At 37.7% G+C, this 19,515-nt stretch overlaps 1 protein-coding gene across 2 annotated transcripts in view; it reads left to right on the top strand.

The window, feature by feature from the left end:
- The window catches only part of stxbp5a (syntaxin binding protein 5a (tomosyn)), an 85,000-nt gene that overhangs the window by 46,305 nt on the left and 19,180 nt on the right, over nucleotides 1-19,515 (top strand). For both annotated transcript variants that reach the window (XM_079887266.1, XM_079887265.1), the window contains exons 6-16: nucleotides 1,275-1,338; nucleotides 2,499-2,582; nucleotides 10,436-10,559; nucleotides 11,598-11,676; nucleotides 12,118-12,272; nucleotides 14,265-14,337; nucleotides 14,458-14,605; nucleotides 15,272-15,339; nucleotides 15,798-15,838; nucleotides 18,004-18,224; nucleotides 19,241-19,425. In XM_079887266.1, the coding sequence (XP_079743392.1) occupies nucleotides 1,275-1,338; nucleotides 2,499-2,582; nucleotides 10,436-10,559; nucleotides 11,598-11,676; nucleotides 12,118-12,272; nucleotides 14,265-14,337; nucleotides 14,458-14,605; nucleotides 15,272-15,339; nucleotides 15,798-15,838; nucleotides 18,004-18,224; nucleotides 19,241-19,425 (1,242 nt within the window). The remainder of the gene's footprint in view (nucleotides 1-1,274; nucleotides 1,339-2,498; nucleotides 2,583-10,435; nucleotides 10,560-11,597; nucleotides 11,677-12,117; nucleotides 12,273-14,264; nucleotides 14,338-14,457; nucleotides 14,606-15,271; nucleotides 15,340-15,797; nucleotides 15,839-18,003; nucleotides 18,225-19,240; nucleotides 19,426-19,515) is intronic.

The following is a 19,515-nucleotide window of genomic DNA, read 5'->3' on the forward strand; positions in this document are numbered from 1 at the left end:
GCTGTAAATGAGTGGGCAGCAGTGGTCTTGTAGAATTTTTAGCTTACACCATTGTGTCCCGGGGAGATCTCAAAGCTTCTTTTATGTATTTAATGACATTTTAGCTGTGAATAATCTTGAGGTTGAAACTGACTGTCTGAATGTCAGTGGAGACTTATATATTTCATTATTTCAAAAGCCAAATGGTGTAAGTATGTGGATGGGAAAATTCATATTAGGTTGGTTTCATTTGGACAACATTAAATATAAGATGCCTCTATAGGGGCCTGTCATGAATTATTCGATGCATTATGTAAAACCCTGTCATTTTGAAGAGCTTTGCATGGCAAGAATCCCACTCTTTTGTTAAATCCTTCTCTATTGTTTAAGAGGATATTTTTATCCCTATTTCAGTGGTGATAAAACTATGATCCCAGTTAGTGCTGGACTTTGGTGTTTGGTGCTATGATGTTTTTTGCGGGATATTGGTGTCTTAGGAATATGTATGGGTATGCGTTTGAGTGTTGGTGTGTGTTGAACTGATATTCATTCTGTGGTGCATCTTGGGAAACATAATCATACTCATACTTACATGACACAAATGACTACAAACACTACCATTCAAAAGTTTGGGGTCATTTAAAAAAAGAAAGAAATGAATACTTTTATTTAGCAAGGATGCGTTCAATTAATCAAAGTAATGTTATATTAAAGTTATATTAACTTTATATTCATCATAGAATTCTGGAAAAAAAATCACGTTTCCACGAATATATGGAACATAACTGTCTTCAGCATTGATAATAATAAGAAATGTTTCTTGAGCAGAGCACCATATCAGCATATTAGAATGGTTTCTGAAGGATCATGCGACACTGAAGACTGGAGTAATGATGCTGAAAATTAAGTTTAGCCATATCATGAATAAATTTCATTTTAAAATAAAAAATAATAAAATAGAAAACAGTTATTTTAAATTGTAATAATATTTCACAATATTATTGTTTTATCTGTATTTGGGATCAAATGAATGCAGCCTTGGCTAGACATCTTTAAAAAAAAAACCCATCTAATCGGCCACAAACTATGGAACTGTAATGTATATTATATAAAAAAATATATAAAATGTCATTTTAAAACATGTCCTTTCTCCTTAGTTTCTCTCTATCTCACACACTCAAACACACACATCCCCAAGGATTGTTTCCTCACTGTCTTCATACTATATCATGTGTTTGAACTCCTCGATCCTCTCCTTGACTAACACCAATCCCAAATCTGTCTCTCTCCCACAGGTCCTCCAAGGCCCACCCCGGCCCAGTCGTTCACATTAGTGACAATCCTATGGATGAGGGCAAGGTATGGAGATGCCTGCAAAACTACATGAAAACAAATCAACACTCCTTGACATGAATAATTAATTTCCCTTGCGTTGCACAAAGCTTTTGTTTCTTTCTATTCTGAACTCACAAGACATTGCTTTCCTATGGTGCAGCACAGTTCAGTAATTGGGTCTAATCTCACACAGCTTGTTAGCAAATTATGTTGTTTTTGAAAACAAATGATTGAGAAGATATGAAGGAGATGAACAAATGCTCCAGCTACTTCCAAATGCATCTTTTTAGACATTCATTTTACCTTCGCTAATTGCCAGTGCACAGTCAGAGGGGAGCAGAGAGACCGGCATGCACCTGCTGGGGTTTTGCCTTCGTATGGATGACAAACTGTCTGTCTCTTTCTCTGGCAGCTGGGAGCTCCTCATAGGCGCCTTTACAGTGATGATCCACTCTCTCTCTCTCTCTCTTTCTCTCTCTCTCTCTCTCTCTCTCTCTCTCTCTCTCTCCCATCCAACATCTGCCCCTGACCGGGGCATCGATCCATAACAGGTCCGCTCAGTTCTTAATGGGTCTTAAAGTCCTTAGAGACATTGTTCCTCCCTCTTGGCTGAAAGAACTCTGACACTTTATCAATTCATATACCATCACTGAATCTCTAAGAAGAACAAAGAGGTTTAATCAGATGACAGGAGACTTGTTGTCACTTTTAAAAGAAATTTTGATTAATTTCCTGTTCTTTTCCATGCATTTATAATAACTGTGGAGTGTGGACTGAAGCTTTGGAGCTTAAGAAACAATACAAAAGCACCATAAAAGTGCTTTTGCAGTATTTCAAGACTTCTGAAGTCATACAGTAGTGTACAGGATAATATTTAAAACAGAAAGCAAGACAAATTATATGAAAATCATACCAACTTGCTTTGCACATTTCTTCCATGTTTAGAGCAGATCGGTTTGTCTGATTTATTGATTTTGTTTGAGAATGAATGAAGATTTGTTTTGGATTAGCAATCAGATGAAAGGACTTAAAATGTCTCTAACAGCTATTTAATATTTACTCTGCTGAAACACATTATTTACTTTTAGTTTTACTTAGCTACCTGCATGAACTCTCATCAGTTTACAGACTGACTGTATTTTCCTTCTTTTCTTGTTCCCCCCACATCTTTCTTCTCGTTTTAGCTCATAATAGGATTTGAGTCTGGGATCGTGGTGCTGTGGGATTTGAAATCAAAGAGAGCTGAATCTCGGTACACTTATGATGAGGTATGTATTGTTACAATGTTGTTTTCCAGGCTCCTGACGCCTGCAGTGGCACAAACGCTTAGAATATGGAAATGCGTCACTCAAATATTCATGAGATGTTTTGATTTTTTATAAAGGACACTGATTAGATCTCTTTAAGTAGGCATATAGTTCTTCAGCTTGATGCTGCAGCGTCAAAAGAACATCTTTATTTTAGGAGAGGCTGGTTTTAGGGAATGAGTGGCAGTGTGTAGTTTGAATGCTAAGTTCTTCCCATTCTCAATCATTCATTCATATTGACATTTTAGAAATGTTGGGGAGGGACACATTATAACCTTATCAGCATGACTCATGAATATTAATCAGGTTACAGACAGTTCTTCCAGCTGATTTCCTGAAAGGCAAAGTGAGCAACAACCATAGAAGGATTACAGTTTGCATGTTTGTTCAGTCCACAGATCTTGCTTGATCTTAAAACAGTGGTAATAAATTAATTTCTGATTTAACAAAGGACACTACCGTTCAAAGGTTTGTGCTCGGTGATATTTTTGAATGTTTTTTAAAGAAGTTTCTTTTGCTCACCAAGGCTAATTTTTTTTGATAAATAATACTATAAAACAGTAATATTGTAAAATATGATTACAATTTAACAATTTAAATCTTTTGTAAAATTGGAAATGTCTTTACTCTCTCATTTGATCAATGTAATGCATCATTGCTGAATGAAAGTATACATTTCTTTAAAAAAAAACTAAAAAAAAACTTACTGAGCCTCAAACTTATCAATGATTGTTATGTAATAATGCATATCTTTTTTATAGTTGTTACATTTATAATTTTGTTATACTATATTTGTACCCGAGATGCAAATTATGAACAATGGATATTTTTTCCCCGATTTTGTAGTTCATATAAAAATAAACTCATAATAATAATGAAAAAGTGGATGAACTTTGAGGAATTGAGGATTGTCCCTCTCCATTCATTTGCTCAATATCTCTTGAATTAGTTGTGAACACTTCATTTAAGCAATTTATTTATTTATTTTTCCGGAGAGTCGTTTTGTCTGCATGTCCTGGGAATTATTTCCATGCATCTGAAGAAACCCCTGTAGAACATAGTTAATCTGCCACTCCAGTTTAAGCTGGTTCGATGGCTTTTGTCAACAGTGGCAGCCAGCGTACATTAGTTATTATGATGAGCATGATGTGCCCAAAGCAAAGTGCAAAGAAATTAAAACCAACACACACTCTGCTTTTTTCCAGACATACAAGCACACACACACACGTCAAACCCATCTCTTATTGTAACTCCCTCATTGGTGTGTAAGCGTGTGTGTGTGTGCGCGAGTGAGAGTTAATTTCTCGGAGGACAACTCATCTGTACCCTGATGAATGACTGTGCCTGGCTGGATGTCTGATTTATTCCTGCCTTCATTTAACTTGATTGATTAGTACAGCAGAGATAAATGTCCTACAATTCACTGCTCCGTAGGGGTAGCAAGGTGTCATTTCGGCTCAGCACAGAGTCATGGCTGTACCGCGAAACACCATTGCTTGTCTATCAGACCCCCCAATAGTGCTATGCTGTTTATAATTATGGAGGAGAGTCCAGGGCAAGGCTCAGACAGGTTGATCAGACTGTCTTTAGTTATGCAGATGTTGCCTGGGAACCTTTTTTTATCTTTGAAAGGGTCACAGAAGTGCAATAGACAGCAGAATTAACATCATATCAGATCATGGGAAGCTATTAGTGCTGAAGGGGTCACTGAGGTGCAATGAGCAGCAGAATTAGTACTGAGGCGGCGAGGAGCTATGCTGTAATGGATGGAAACGCTGAAATAAGGAAAAGGAGAGCACCAGTGCAAGTAGCATAAAGGATGTATGGACAGGGAGTTTGTCTGTATTTTTCTGTGTAATAGATATTTTTAATAATCTAGCTTTCTCCATCTTCCTTTCCCTCCTCCTCCTCCTCTTTCATGTATTCAGTTTTGTGTGCATAGAGTGATATATCAATACAGCAAGTTGCCTAATAAACTAGATTTTGACATTTCTACTTGCTAACGTGTTCTAAACAGACTTTTTATGTTTATAAGCCGTTGCTAGGGAGTTTTGGGTGGTTTCTAGGGTATTGCTTTCTGGACCTATGTCCTATGATGTGTCTATGATGCTTTAGTGTTGTTAGAGGTTGCTAGGGTGTTCCTATGTGGTTGCTTAAGTGTTCTGAGTGATATTTAGTGCATTGCTGTGTGGTTGCTTGGGTGGTTGGTTGCTAGGGTATTGTTTACTAGACCAAGTCAAAAGAGCCCAACCCCAGTATTGTGAGAGGTTGCCAGGACATTGGTATGTGGTTGCTAAGGTGTTCTGAGTTCATTTTCAGGCCACATACACACACACGGCAACTAATTGCGGTTGTCAATTCAACTTTTAGTGCTTAAAGGGATAGTTTTATGGAATAAAATTAATGACAATTGATTTTGAAACAAAAAAAAGCTTGTTGAATTGCACTACATGAAAAAAAATATGCATTGCATTAACCGTGCTTGCATGTTAATGCATTGTATTTTTAGGGCTTGCATTTTTATGGAGTGAAATTCAACATAGTTGCATATTTAAGCTGTGAATATTTCAATTCAAAACATTTCACACACATTTTCATTGTTAAAAAATTCAATAATCCATATTCACTTCCAAAATATTCATTCTGTTTATAAATTCAACCTATAATATTCGACAGACAATTTTCGGTCCGTTTTATTTCGCTTTACAAATTCGCTTCCACAAATTCAGTGGTTCAAATTCAACAGAAAATTCAATGTTTCACATCCGGGAGCTGCAGGAATAGCAGTAGATTGCCGATGCATGATCTCCATCTGCTGTTAGTCGTTCTTACCAGCAGGTGGTGCAAGCGCGTGTTGACAAAGACCAAAGCAATAGGTAGTCATTCATTCATTCATTAAAACGGATTTACAGAAATGGAGCAAGCGTATATGTCACATGTTATGATTATCAGGGCAAGTATATATGCGTAAAAGATGATCACGGTTACTTTCCCTGTGTAGCTTATATGTAAGCAGCTTTCTCTACCCTGAACGAGATTATAATGTTATTCCCCGATGCTGATGTACAGATCAAACGTTAAATCTGAGGTAGACATATATTTCTCTCGGTTGTTTAGTTTCCTTAACTTATACGTCATACTCCATGATTCCCCTGCCCAGACATATAAAACGCTTAAAGAACTAATACAATGATATAAAATACCAAACTAGCACCTTATTAGTGATGTAGGCTATGCTATATAAGCTACAGGCAAGCAGATGGACTCAGAATATGAACGTAACTTGCAACGTTTCATGCTAAGAGTTTCCCAGTGATATACTGGCATTAAGTTGGCTTGACATTGTACTTTGGACATTCGATATTCGCAAATTTAGGGACCATCTTTAAAGTTAGATACGACATTGGTATACACGTTTCTAACTTCAATAGCATTTTTTCAATAGACATTTTGGCCATCACTTTGAAAAGTAATATCCTCAACAAATCACATGATTTGGAGGGTACAAAATGGTTTGTTCAAATCCTTAACCTTAAATATGAGCAATATTAATAGTGCTGATTACCACTTGAAATTAATGTATCACTTTTTTAAATGTATACACATTTACTGTAGTAATTCTTGGCTCTGTTATAATGGAAAATAGGGCCAGCTGACCTTGTGTTGACGTTTGCTTCAAGAATGATGTGTTTTGTGTGTATGAGGGCAGTGGCAGCAATATTTTTGGACTCAAGAGGCGGGTTGTGGCTGCCTGCAGTGAATCCATCAGACCTCTTTAGCTGTAATTGGGCCTCTGTGTGCGTGCATGTGTCAGAGGTATGACAGTGTCACAGTCTCTGAGGTGTCTCTGTGGGTATCTCGAAGAGTGTGACGAAGAGAGAGAGAAACATAGAGAGGATAGAGTAGAGGGGGGCAAGAAGTCCTGGTGTCTTTAAGGTGTCATTAATAAGGCAGGCCGATTATCCTTCAGCCCTTTCTCACACACACACACACACACACACACACACACACACACACACACACACACACACACACGCACACACACACACACACACACGCATACAGACATCCCATTTGTCCTTGTCACTTTATGAGTATAATTACAACTCAGAGGCTATGGAATACTAGCGTACTGCAGGGTATTCAAGGATATAACCAAGGAGGTCAATGATACCTGGTGAAATTTATCCATTATCATTCACATTTGTGAATTTTAAAAATCATCCACTAATAGATGGTGATAGTAATTTTAGAATGAACTGCATATTGGTCCCACTAATCTAAATATGTGTGTCTATAATGGTTACAGCCTTATTGCTTTTTAATAATCACTGTTTTTTAATAATAATATAATAATAATTTTATATAATTTTTGTATTATTTGATTTTTTTAGTTTATTTTTTGAAATATTGTTTTGCTACATAGTTGTCGTATGACCTGCTGCTCAGTTTTTAACACAGAAATGAAATTGGTTTCCAATTCTTTAATCTTAAATCATGAGAGCCTGATCAAATAATGTTAAATATATGGCTGATATTTAGCTACTTGCAGTTTATTCATCACACTGGAAATGGAAGGTCTAGTCAAGCACATATACTGTATACTGCATAAATAGTATTGTTTGCATAAATAGTATGTATGTACAGTAGTATGTTAGTATGTTGTATGCAATTCTGAATAGTTTGCTTCAAGATTCTTTTTTATTTTGCTTTAAAGGGGTCATATAATGCCATTTTTGTACAAGCTAATATGATTCTTTAGGGTCTAAATGAAAAGTTTGTAATATACTTTAATTAAAAATTCTCATTAGTATTGTAAGAAAACACTAATTTTACCTGGTCAAAAACAGCTCTGTTTTCAGCACGCCGTTTGAGTGCATGGGTCTTTAAATGATAATGAGCTTTACTCACCCCGCCCCTCTGTTCTGTGCGTACACCGTTTGTAACACAATAACCATAACGCGTTGTTCATTATAAACGTGGGATTATGAATTATATTGAGAACGTCGTACATAGAAAACATGCCGTAATGTCCCCTGAGTGTAAACAGCCGCATTCATCGTGAAGCGCGCTAGCGATTTGCAAAGATTAATATAAATATTAGGGATGTCCCGATCAGGTTTTTTTGCCCTCGAGACTGAGTCCGAGTCATTTGATTTTGAGTATCTGCCGATACCGAGTCCCGATCCGATACTTCTATAATACATAAAAAAAGAATAAAGAAGAGCGAAAAAACAGATCCAGGATGTTCCTTATTTTTTATTTAATTCACCTTATTTTAACATTCAACAACTCTGTTAACAAACAGAGCACTTCTGTGAGATAGCTTGAACAATCAAGTAATAAATAACATAAATTCTTCACTTTTGGACTTTAGTGCAACATTAAATATAAAAGTCTAATATATAAACAAATAGCACCTCAACTTAAAATACCCGGCAGGCATGTAAATTAACAGATTAGAGCATTCACACCGCACGCAGAGGTGGCGCGGCAGTGCGTAGCAGAGCAGGAGCAGCAGTGCCGCGATCGTTTCGGCGCCGAGTCTATTTTTGCTGCGTCGCTTACGCTGAATTAAAGTGACAATACATTGATCATGTCCAACATACACCGCAGTTTTATCCAAAAAGTGCATTGATGATATCTATTGTGTTTTAAACAGTCAATCAAATGACCAACAGCAATTTAAAAAGAAAACAAATGTCCAAAAACAAACTTGTTGCCATAACAATAAAAACAAAGATGAACCAAAAGTTATATAAATTAAATTATTAATAAAATTAATTTCTTGACAAGTCTTTTCTCTTAAATGTATTTGAAAACGAAATAAAGCAATGCCAACTTATCCATTATAGAGTAGGCTACTCTGTCGTCTGTACACAACCCGCGGTTCAGCCGCGCGTGACAAACGCTGCCAGTGTGAAAGCAAAACGCGTGTGTCCTGCTCCTGCTCACCATATGCACTGCTCCTGCGCTGCTTACGCTCTGCTAACGCGTGCAGTGTGAAACCAGCGTAACTCTGTGCCACCGCAAAACTATAGATGTGTTAAAAAATAATGAGAATATATATACATGTATATCCGAGTCCTGATCGGGAGGTAACGTCCGATTCCGATCGAGTCTGAAAACACGTGATCGGGCCCGATTTCCGATCACGTGATCGGATCGGGACATCCCTGATAAATATTAATATAAAGCTTAATAAAACGTTACACTCACTTCTTCTTCTGGAGGTGCAGCAGGAACACGAATAGTTGGTACCGATCCTTTTTTCAGGAACAGCTTTTAGCAAAACCAGCTTTATACTGACCTCGTTTGTAAAGCAGTCTGGTGTGAAATGATTCGCGCAAACATGAAAGCATGTTTCTCAGCCACTGCGTCTTCAGCGGTTCGGATTTAGGAACATCAGCATGACTGCTGTGTTCGTTATTATTACACCCAAGAACAGAACACCACAATCGCTTAGACGCCATTCTGCTCATAGACAGTGATCCAGCGAATCAACAATGATGCGCCGGTCCGCGCGGGCTATGATTGACAGCTCGCTCACGAGCGAGGGCGGGGCTGTGTTGAAACGCTACTGTCAATCAACAATCGTGGGAACGGCTTGATTTGAGTTGGGGGGAAACATAAAAGAAGATAAAAAAAAAACCACTGGATGGATTTTTATCATTTTATGATGGTTGTGTACAGGCACCGCCAACACACATTTCAGTACAATCAACTTGTAAAAGTGCATGTACCATTATATGACCCCTTTAAGATTCATTGCATGTCAGTTATTCAGCATAAATGTGCTTTTGCTAAACAACTGTGTTTCCCAGCCGTTTGCTCTCTACCTTCTGAACATATAATATGCAAGCAATGTAATCCCTCATAATCATAGTTGGGTGTTGTTAATGTATCTGTGCATAAGCAAATTTTTCTGTGTGTGCGTGTGTTCGTCTGGCTCCTCCTCTCTGGATGCTCCTGTAATGATGTTGCACTCGGTTCATTGATTAGTTAGGTCTGGTGAGGTTCGTCCCCACTGTCTGCCTGAGACAGAGATAGAGCCGCCATCATTATGCTAAACAAGAGGAGACTGTGCTTAATTAGAAAATAATGAGAACTCTCTTTCAGCCTTCTTTGTGCTTTCACTCGCTCTCTTTTCTCTCTATAGATCAGTCTCATGCTGTGCATTCTCTCTCTTTCTCTTCCCCTCGATTCAATTCTATTCCATTTATTGTGGTATATTAGCCTGACTGTTTTCCCCAGAGTTTTGCTAAAGTCTTCTGTCAATACAACAACAGTACAAAACAAAGCTATAAAAAGCAACAAAAGTCCTAATGTGAGGAATTATCGGAAAGCATATATATACTGTGTGTGTGTATATATATATATATATATATATATATATATATATATATATACATATATGTGTATCACCAAAATAGCTTAGGAACATCATTTTAAAACTAAACATTTTAACATTTGGATTAACATTTGGATGTATATGTAACACCCCCTCATGTTTTCTGGATAAAGGCACAGTAAAACACTGATGGTGTAAAAAGCATGGCAAAAGAGGTTGTATTGCTCAGCACAAAAAAAGAAAGTCTTTCTTTATAGCACTTATCCCCAACATACCCCAGCTCTTGTCAAGGGCATATCATGCCAACCTGGGTAGGCACAACATACACACCTAGTTCTTGTTCTTGGACATATGGGTGTGAGTCACTATTAGGAAATCTCCCATTGAGTTGTGTTCCTCCATGCAAGCATAACCAACTTCTTGCTCTTTTTCCTCTCTCTTAAATTGTCATTGTCACTCACAGGCGATCCATTCTGTGGCCTGGCACCACGAGGGTAAGCAGTTTATCTGTAGTCACTCAGACGGCACACTGACCATATGGAATATAAAGTCTCCAGTCAAGCCTATACAGACAATCACACCACACGGTTAGTGTTCCTTCTTTCTCTCTGGCTCAAACACACAAATTAATTTCTTCAAATTCATGTTTTTTTCAGGATAAGGCTTGTAAAATCAATTGGTCTCATGTCTATTTCACAAGCTTGTATCACATCTCACTCAAAGACTTGGTAATTCAGGATTGTAATTGTATCCCCCCCCCCTTCCAACATGAAACAACCCCCCCCCCCCCTCACCCTTACCTGATTTCCATTTCAAGTGAAGCTTTAATTTTCAGTCTCATTTTGTTCCCTTATGGAGACTGCTGTGTTGTGTTCTTTAGTGATGAGTGAGGTGAGGTCATGTTCCTCCTTTTGGCGCACATCCTTGCCTGCTCTATTGAAGATTCTCCACTGCAGTCCTCTCTTATACAACAACCCCTTCAGCCTCATCCTGCCTCTATAAGAGAAGCACATCAGACAGCCAGATTTAAAAACAATGAAACATAATTGGATAAAAAGCCATAAAATATTGTCAGACGGCTATATCATTTGATATGTTCAATAGATATTAGTAGCCCCTATTTAGGGAGAATTCAGCCCATGTCTTTAATGCTGTCAATTTTTCTTCTGCGTTATGTCTGTGAAATGTTTTTTTCCTCTGTGACACACTTCCTGTGTGTGGGAGAGAGAGACTCTGTCCCAAATGGCACCCTCAGTCCTTGCAGTCTTCCTTTATGTCCACTCTTGTAGTACTTTGCTGTGAAACCTTCTTCTTAAATGCCAAATGAAACTTGTGTAATTGAAGACTCTATTGGATCTGAAGCCATCTGTATGCTAATATACCCCTAAAATTAACAGTATTTCCTATTTTAATTAGCCTATAATTAAAAAAAAAAAATTACAGGCTCTTTGATAATTTTCTATTTCAAGAGGAAATACTGTACGTCAACACAGGAAAGACAACTCTCTCGTTAATCAATTCCACAGGGTCTTCAACGAGTTATGATCCATATCAAGTGCACTATTTGGGACAGGGCCAGAGAAGGATGTCTACAAACTCTCTAAATGAGTCTGATTCTGTTTCAGGAAAGCAGCCTAAAGATGGAAAAAAGCCAGAGCCTTGCAAACCCATTCTTAAAGTAGAGTACAAGACCACGAGAGCAGGGTAGGTACATGCTTGTAGCAGTTTTTCTCTTAAGGCCATCTCGGGCCATCATGAATTTCCTGAATGCTGGTCCAGGCTGGGTTTTGCTGATTTTTACTGGTTAACCAGCATATCCATGTAGAACCACTTACTTTTAGATGTTTTTAAATGAATGCATGCATGTCTGTGCATATCCAGCAATGAAATATGGGATTTTCAAATGAATCTGAAGCTCATTTACACTTTGAAGTAAACAAACAGTTACAGCATAAAATAAACAAGTATTCTGCACTATTTCTAGGTTACAAGCAAATAAGCAAACTTGTGGAGTTCATGCAGCTTGAGTGCGGCTGTTGTTAAAGGAAAAGACATTCAGTTCAACTTTTCATTCATTGTTATGCTGATAATATAATGGAAAACTTTTGAAGCTCACTGTGCAGTATTTGTTTGTGTTCTGAACAGGGAGCCGTTTATGATCTTCTCTGGTGGTTTGTCATATGACACTGTTGGTCGACGGCCATGCTTGACGGTCATGCATGGGAAGAGCACTGCAGTATTGGAGATGGACTATCCCATTGTAGATTTCCTCACCCTGTGTGAAACGCCATATCCTAACGGTAACGGTCACTTTACTCTTTGACAGCACCTGCTCTGTCCAATATTATTGCAATAAGCACTCAGTCTTTTTATCTCATGCCACTTCCTCTCTTTTCTTTTTTGCTGACCTTTGTTTTGTTGGGTTGTTCTATTCTTTCATGTTCTTTGTAGATGAGCTTGAGCTCTCCCAGTGGAACCGCTGCCTAGTAATTACATTTTACATCTCTGTTTTTGAAAGCTCCCTCAATTCATAACTTTCAGTTCTCTAACTGCATTTGTTTATTATTGCAATACTCATTTGAATAATTTATCACTTTGATGGCTATTTATGAATAGTAAGTGATTTCTTTCTCTCTGCAGGCAGCTGTAGCAAAGGCTGATACAACTTTAGTTTTACATTAAATGTAGTTTTTACTCTGTGAAGTACTTGATTCCAATTGGTCAATCTCTGATTATATTTTTTTTTTTTCTGAAATGGCTGCAATGACAAATTTTGAGCATTGTCTGTGCCTTAAAATAAAGGAAAATAAATTCTGTTCTTTTGAACTTGATATTCATAAAAACAAATGTTTTAAATGCATCACTCTTCCCACAAAGATATTAGGCAGCACATTTGTTTTCACCCTTGATACTAAGACATTTTTCTTGAGCACCAAATTTCTGAAGCATCATGTGACACTGAAGACTAAAGTAATGATGCTGAAAATTCAGCTTTGCCATCACAGGAATAAATTACATTTTAAAATGTTGTAAATGAGAAAAAAGTTATTTCAAATTGTAGTAATATTTCACAATATTACTATTTTTGACTGTATTTTTGATCAAATAAATGCAGCATTGGTGTTCATAAGAGTCTTCTTTCAAAAACATAAAAAAAAAAAAAAACTTACCAACCCCTAGATTTTGAATAGTACTGTATATTAGCTAAGTAGTCCATAAAAAAGGTAACTTGGATTGCAGATTTTTATTTATATTGTTGCAATTGTTTTCTATGTTATGGACAATTGTACTTATCTGAAGCTTAAAGCTAAGTAAGATAATAAAATGATTTCAGATTAAACCAATATATCATGTCCATGGATTTATTTATATTAGTAGCCATGATTTGCGTCATATACATTTATTTTTTATAGATAATAACCGGTTGACTGTACTTTATCCCTTACATAACACCCCGATCATTTCAAATAACTTGTGCATGCTACTGGTTTAAAACAATATTTAAAAAATATATTTTTCTTGTGATTCACCTTGCTTTCATACATGCAGTTGCGCCAACGGTTCTTGCCAAAACAGCATCTCTGTTCAATCATCTGTGTTAGAGGCTTAAGTGTTTTTGTTTAGAGTTTGTGTTAAGCCGAACTGAGAAGCAGTGATGAACGCAGGAGGAATGGGAACAGTGTTTGCAGTACTGCTTGCGTAATAGTGCCTGGCTCTTTTGATTAAGCTATATTTGAAGTGGAGCGTCTTTATGTTCTGACTCATTACTGAGACATTTGAGCGATTCAAACTCAACGCAGTGACGTCTCCAGTCGTAACTTTTACAGCTAAACAGGATCAGCTCACTAAAAACATTTTGCCATTTGTGGACTTCATATACATAGACTACTAAGTATTATCATAATTATTATAAAATATAAAATTAAATTCTTAAGAACCATTCTAGTATGCTGATTTGGTGCTCAAGAGGCACTACTTATTTATTACTATCTATGTTGAAGACAGTTGAGCTACACAATATTATTTGTGGAAACTGATACATTTTTTAGAACATTCAAAAGAACAACATTTATTTGAAATATAAATCTTCTGTAACATATCATTGCTGTCTGTTTTGATCAGTGTAATACATCCTCGCTGAATACAAGTATTCATTTCTTGGCGAGACCCAAGAAATAAAAAAAATCTAGTAGACAACAGTATATGTAAAAATATGTGTATTTGTAAAAAATGACTCAGATGCATAGTAATGTGTTCATGATTTTACCCATCCCATTTATGTTTTTCTGCAGATTTTCAGGAACCATATGCTGTAGTAGTTCTCCTCGAAAAGGATTTAGTTGTTATTGACCTTGCACAAAATGGGTACGTATCACCCACAGCATTTGTTATTTGCGTCATTTTTGTGACTAACATGTTTGACGCTATCACACTTTTACACTACAGTGTCAAACTGACGGTTTTGACCTGTGATGTTTTTTGTAGTTACCCTATCTTTGAAAATCCGTATCCCATGATGATTCATGAGTCTCCTGTGACGTCTTGTGAGTACTTAGCCGATTGTCCTGTGGACCTCATACCTGCACTTTACTCTGTCGGGTCTCGCCAGAAACGACAGGGCTACAGCAAAAAGGTACAACACACATTTAAATATGCAAATAGATAATGATGTCTTTAAGGTTAAAACTTCATCCCTACACACACACACACCTTGGCTTTTGAGTGACTAGATTGCGGCCCCTGGTGAATCTCAATATTGCCCTATGCCTGTGTGACTTCAGGCCCCCGTCGTGCAGCACATTGTGTCCTCAGACTGTGTGGGTCAGAGACACAGACAGGGGTATTTATGGGTATGAAAGAAAGCATGAACTCTCAGCCAAGACTGGAGTGCGGTGTGTAAGTTGTGGCTCTGTCTCCCACAGGGAACAGGTTAACTCCGACGGCCCACTTTGAATCACAGCACTTCTGAATACCTTTGAATAAACTGCTTCAGCTTCCACGCCTCATGAGGAAATGCTTTCCTATAGAATCTCGCCAGCCATTTAATAAAGGTTCCACCCACATCGCAGAAATGTTTTGTGGCTGCCAGTGCCAGCCACAGTCATTATATTAAAAGAGTAAGCTTACTAAAATGTACAAATTGGCCGCTTTCTTTTTATTAAGTTTCCCAGGAATGCTCACACGCTTAGGGCAATAACTACAAAATTTCCCCTATTCTCATATGTTGAGAAATATCAGATTTATGTGGTTAGCTTTCGTGGATTTAAGCACTTTCTTGTGGTTCTGTTGTTCATCACAGGAATGGCCTATCGGCGGCGGAAACTGGGGCCTGGGCACACAAAGCTACCCTGAAATAATAATAACTGGGTAAGAGCTGTGTGTGTGTGTGTGTGTGTGGTTACTCTTTCTGCTCTGTTCTCTTTCGCTGTGTGTAGTTCTGCTGAAATGGCAGAAATGGGAATAAAAAAGACTTAAATGATGTAAAAGAAGAAGGCAGGCTATAGGGAGAGGGAGGAGGAGCACAGAAGAGAGGGTAATGAGCGGGACAAGATGGTAGCGAAAGGGAAGTATGACAAAAAAGTAAGCATTTTCTGATGTATTACCCATGAGATGATAGAATCTTTTTTACTCATTTTTTTACGTTTGACAGCAGTGGGAAGAGCACATCCTCTCATCTCTTGACTAGCTTTTATCTGACATAGCAACTTAGCTTACCTCAGTGGTTTGTTTGGATACATGTGGTAATAGAAGATTGCCAGTGAGTTTATGTAGGTTTGTGTGTGTGTAAGACAGCTGAAATAAAAGATTCTCTGCTCTTCTTGCAGGCATGCAGATGGTTCAGTGAAGTTCTGGGATGCTTCAGCAAGTGAGTACCGAGCCTTTCTGAATTCAAATTCACCTCATTTACCCATTGTGTGCAGTATAATAGTTTCATTTACCACAATGTGTGCAGTATAATGGTTTTCCAAAGCTCATAAACTTTTGACAGATGCATTTATCTAAAAACAAAGCAGTTGTATCTCAGATCTTTGTTTCCTGAGAATCAAACCAATGACCTTGGTATTGCTAGTGCCAAGTGCTACTATTTTGAGCACAGCAAAGACTGTATTTAGACCAAAGCAGTTCACTCATATTATGACGAATGGGAGAAAGGAAAATGCAATGTGCAATATGGCGAAATAAGACAATTGGTTAAAGGGTTAGTTCACCCAAAAATGAAAATTCTGTCAGTAATCACTCACCCTCATGTTGTTCCAACCGCGTAAGACCTTCGTTCATCTTCGGAACACAAATTAAGATATTTTTGATGAAATCCGAGTGCTGGATCACTTCTCCATAGGCTTCTAGGTGACCGAAACTTGCTGGCCCAGAAAAGTTATTAAAGAGATCGTTAATATAGTCCAAGTGACTACAGTGGCTCAATCTTAAGTTTATCAAGCGACAAGAATACTTTTTATGCGCAAAAACAAACAAAATTAACGACTTTATTCCACTATTCATTTCCTTCTATCTGGGCCTCGAGTTGGTTCACGTAGTGTTTTTGCGCAGCGCGTCTGTGTTGCACGTCACTACGTAGGCTCACTATTGGCCGACGCTGGTCATGTGTGTGATGCGTCTGACTGATTTGTGTTCCGAAGATGAACGAAGGTCTTACGCGGTTGGAACAACATGAGGGTGAGTAATTACTGACAGAATTTTCATTTTTGGGTGAACTAACCCTTTAAGACATTGCATCACTGTAGCTGCTGTTAGAAGCTCTGGTGCGCATAGAAAGGAATGGTTTTCTCGTTTTCTGGTTTTCTTTAGTCGAAAATACATGCTTTTTTAAGTCTATTTGAGCAATTTGAACAACATTTAATAGTCAGTTTGTGGCAGTTTTTTGTTGCTGATTTGAAATATAATATTTAAATTGATTTTGGCAAGCTGTTTTTATATGTTGTTATTTCCCCATTCAAGTTGATAGGAGTTGATCTTGCATGCCCGAAATAGCTGCCCGAGGCGTTACAAATGTGGCCGTAGAGTGGTTTTCTTTGGACTGGTTACAGTTAGACATTTGACACTGTTAAATATCTAATTAAAAACTGGATTCTGCTGACCGCTGTTGGAGTATAACTTGACATCGAACATCACGTACCTCAACAATAAGGTAATTTTCCATGATTTACGACCCAACTGGGGACTGACCTTATAATGTCATACACACAAAACTCCCCGGATCCCACCGGCTTTGTCTAACCTTGCGCACCGCTGAGGGAGACCAGCGTGTTTAGAGTGTTACCTGTAAATGGCATTTGACCTTGTTTAAAATGTGAGTTTGACAAACAAAGGTTTCCACTTTTCCTCTGCCTCCTGTAGGTGCTAAAAGACATTGTAAAATTACAAATACCACAAAGGTTGCCAACCCCTCATGCAAGCGCTTGTTTAACATTCAAATGGGCTTTCTTAATGGTAGGAGCTAATTTAAAACCAAAGTGGCCCTCATTTTGTCCACCAGTGAAATATAAATCTAATTAGACAGGAAGTTTTAATCCTGCTAAGACAGAGTGGCTAATCTTATGCTATTTAATATTTATTTTATTTTATTTTTTGCTTTGACTGAACTGAACAATTGGAGTCAGTGGATTAGAGGTCCTAAAAAATTATACAAAACACATTTATGCATTTGAAGGCATTAAACCATTTCCCATCATCCTTTTAATCCCCTAAAGAATTAACTGTACAAATCTAGAAGTTATAAGACTTTTGTTCTTTGGAATACTGGATTCCGATTTGTTCAACTGCAGCATTTTGTGGGTAAACATTTTTGTTTAATGACAGCTAAACTGATCATTGTCCAAGACAACCTATTTCCTATAAAATGTGTAATAGAATAGATAATGTACAATCAGCTGGTTTAATATGCATAAATATTTACTTGAGCGTTACAGTGAGTGTTCGATGATATGATTTAAAAAAAAAAACCTCTAATTATGTGTTAATTACTGGTTGACTGTACATGATCTCTTTACTTATATTTCCCTTGGTGCTCAGTAATGCTCCAGGTGCTGTACAAACTGAAGACAGCAAAGGTATTTGAGAAGGCACGCTGTAAGGAGGAGAAACCCAGCACAGAGATTGTGGATGAGGACCCGTTCGCCATTCAGTTGTTGTCTTGGTGTCCCGAGAGCCGCATGCTTTGTGTGGCTGGGGTCTCTGCCCACGTCATCATATACAGGTTCAGCAAACAGGAAATCACCACAGAGGTGGTGCAGGTAAAAAAATATATGGTTTATAATATTTTTTCTGACTAGTTAATTTATGTAACAATGTTTTCATCGAGGTTCTCTTGACTTAAAAACTTTGTTTTCTGGAGTGGAATGAGTAATGACGCCCTTATAGACACTCTTTTCCCCCATCTCGAGTTATTTTAGTTTCCTGACAACTGCCATGACTCATAACGTTAATAATAATATAAAATCTGTTCATTAAATGAATGTTGTTCAATGTCTTGAATGTGTTGAATGCATGCGTTTGTACATGTGTCGTCTACAGAGCTAACTAAGGATATCCGAGGAACAGTTGTTACTCAGATGCTTAACTAAATCCCTAAGCTTTTCAAAGCCGTTTTAATTAATGTTCACCACATCTAGCTGTATATATTGAGCTTGAATAATTAATACTGCATTCATTTTGCCCTCTCACAGTTTTTTTGCAAGCTGCACATTTGCATACTGATGCTTCCGTGACCCATAAATAAATTAGAGCTTATGATAATGCCATTAGAAAGTATATCTGTGAATAATTTGAATTTACGTATAATTTATTGCGGGAAAGACTGAAGCAGTTAAGCAATTGTGCTTTATTAATGCTTATTTACATACTAATACGACTCATATAACCAGGATAATGATTAATCAGATGTTCAAATACAGTCATAGGGACACATGTGAATTTCAGGCACAGGAATGAATCTGATTGGATGGTGGAGGCGCACGCTCAGCCCAAATGTGGGAAAAACCATTAGCGTTACCACCGGCTGCTGACAGGATGTTCACACTTATGTATAATGAGGGCAAATTAAACCTTTTAGCACCTTCAGTCCCGTGACTCTCACGCACACAGAAACACTAACTTGGAAGAACACACGCACACCAATTAGCTTGTCTCATTTTAAGAATAGCGACACCCATGGGGATCAATTAACTCACTGCATTTAGCTGATTCATACTAATCTGTTCTAAAGCACACTTGTGTCGGTTACATATGTGTGTGTGTGTGTGTTTTGCAGTTACTGGAAGTCAGGCTACAGTATGAGCTGAATGATCTAGAGTCTCCAGATGTGGGAGGAGATCAGACACCAGCTCCACCCACACCAAGCACCTCCCCCAGTCCACAAACCACCGGCCCGCAGACACACCCTTCCACTAGCAGCAACTCTTCAGATGGGATGCGAGACAACATACCCTGCCTCAAGTAATGCTGCTTTGCAAGTCATATCTTTGTGTACACATATTACATCAGATCTAAAAGTCTTTAAACTACTTGTGTAAATGCCTGTTTTGC

Source organism: Squalius cephalus (assembly GCF_949319135.1).
Source record: "Squalius cephalus genome assembly, chromosome: 12".
Lineage (NCBI taxonomy): Eukaryota > Metazoa > Chordata > Actinopteri > Cypriniformes > Leuciscidae > Squalius > Squalius cephalus.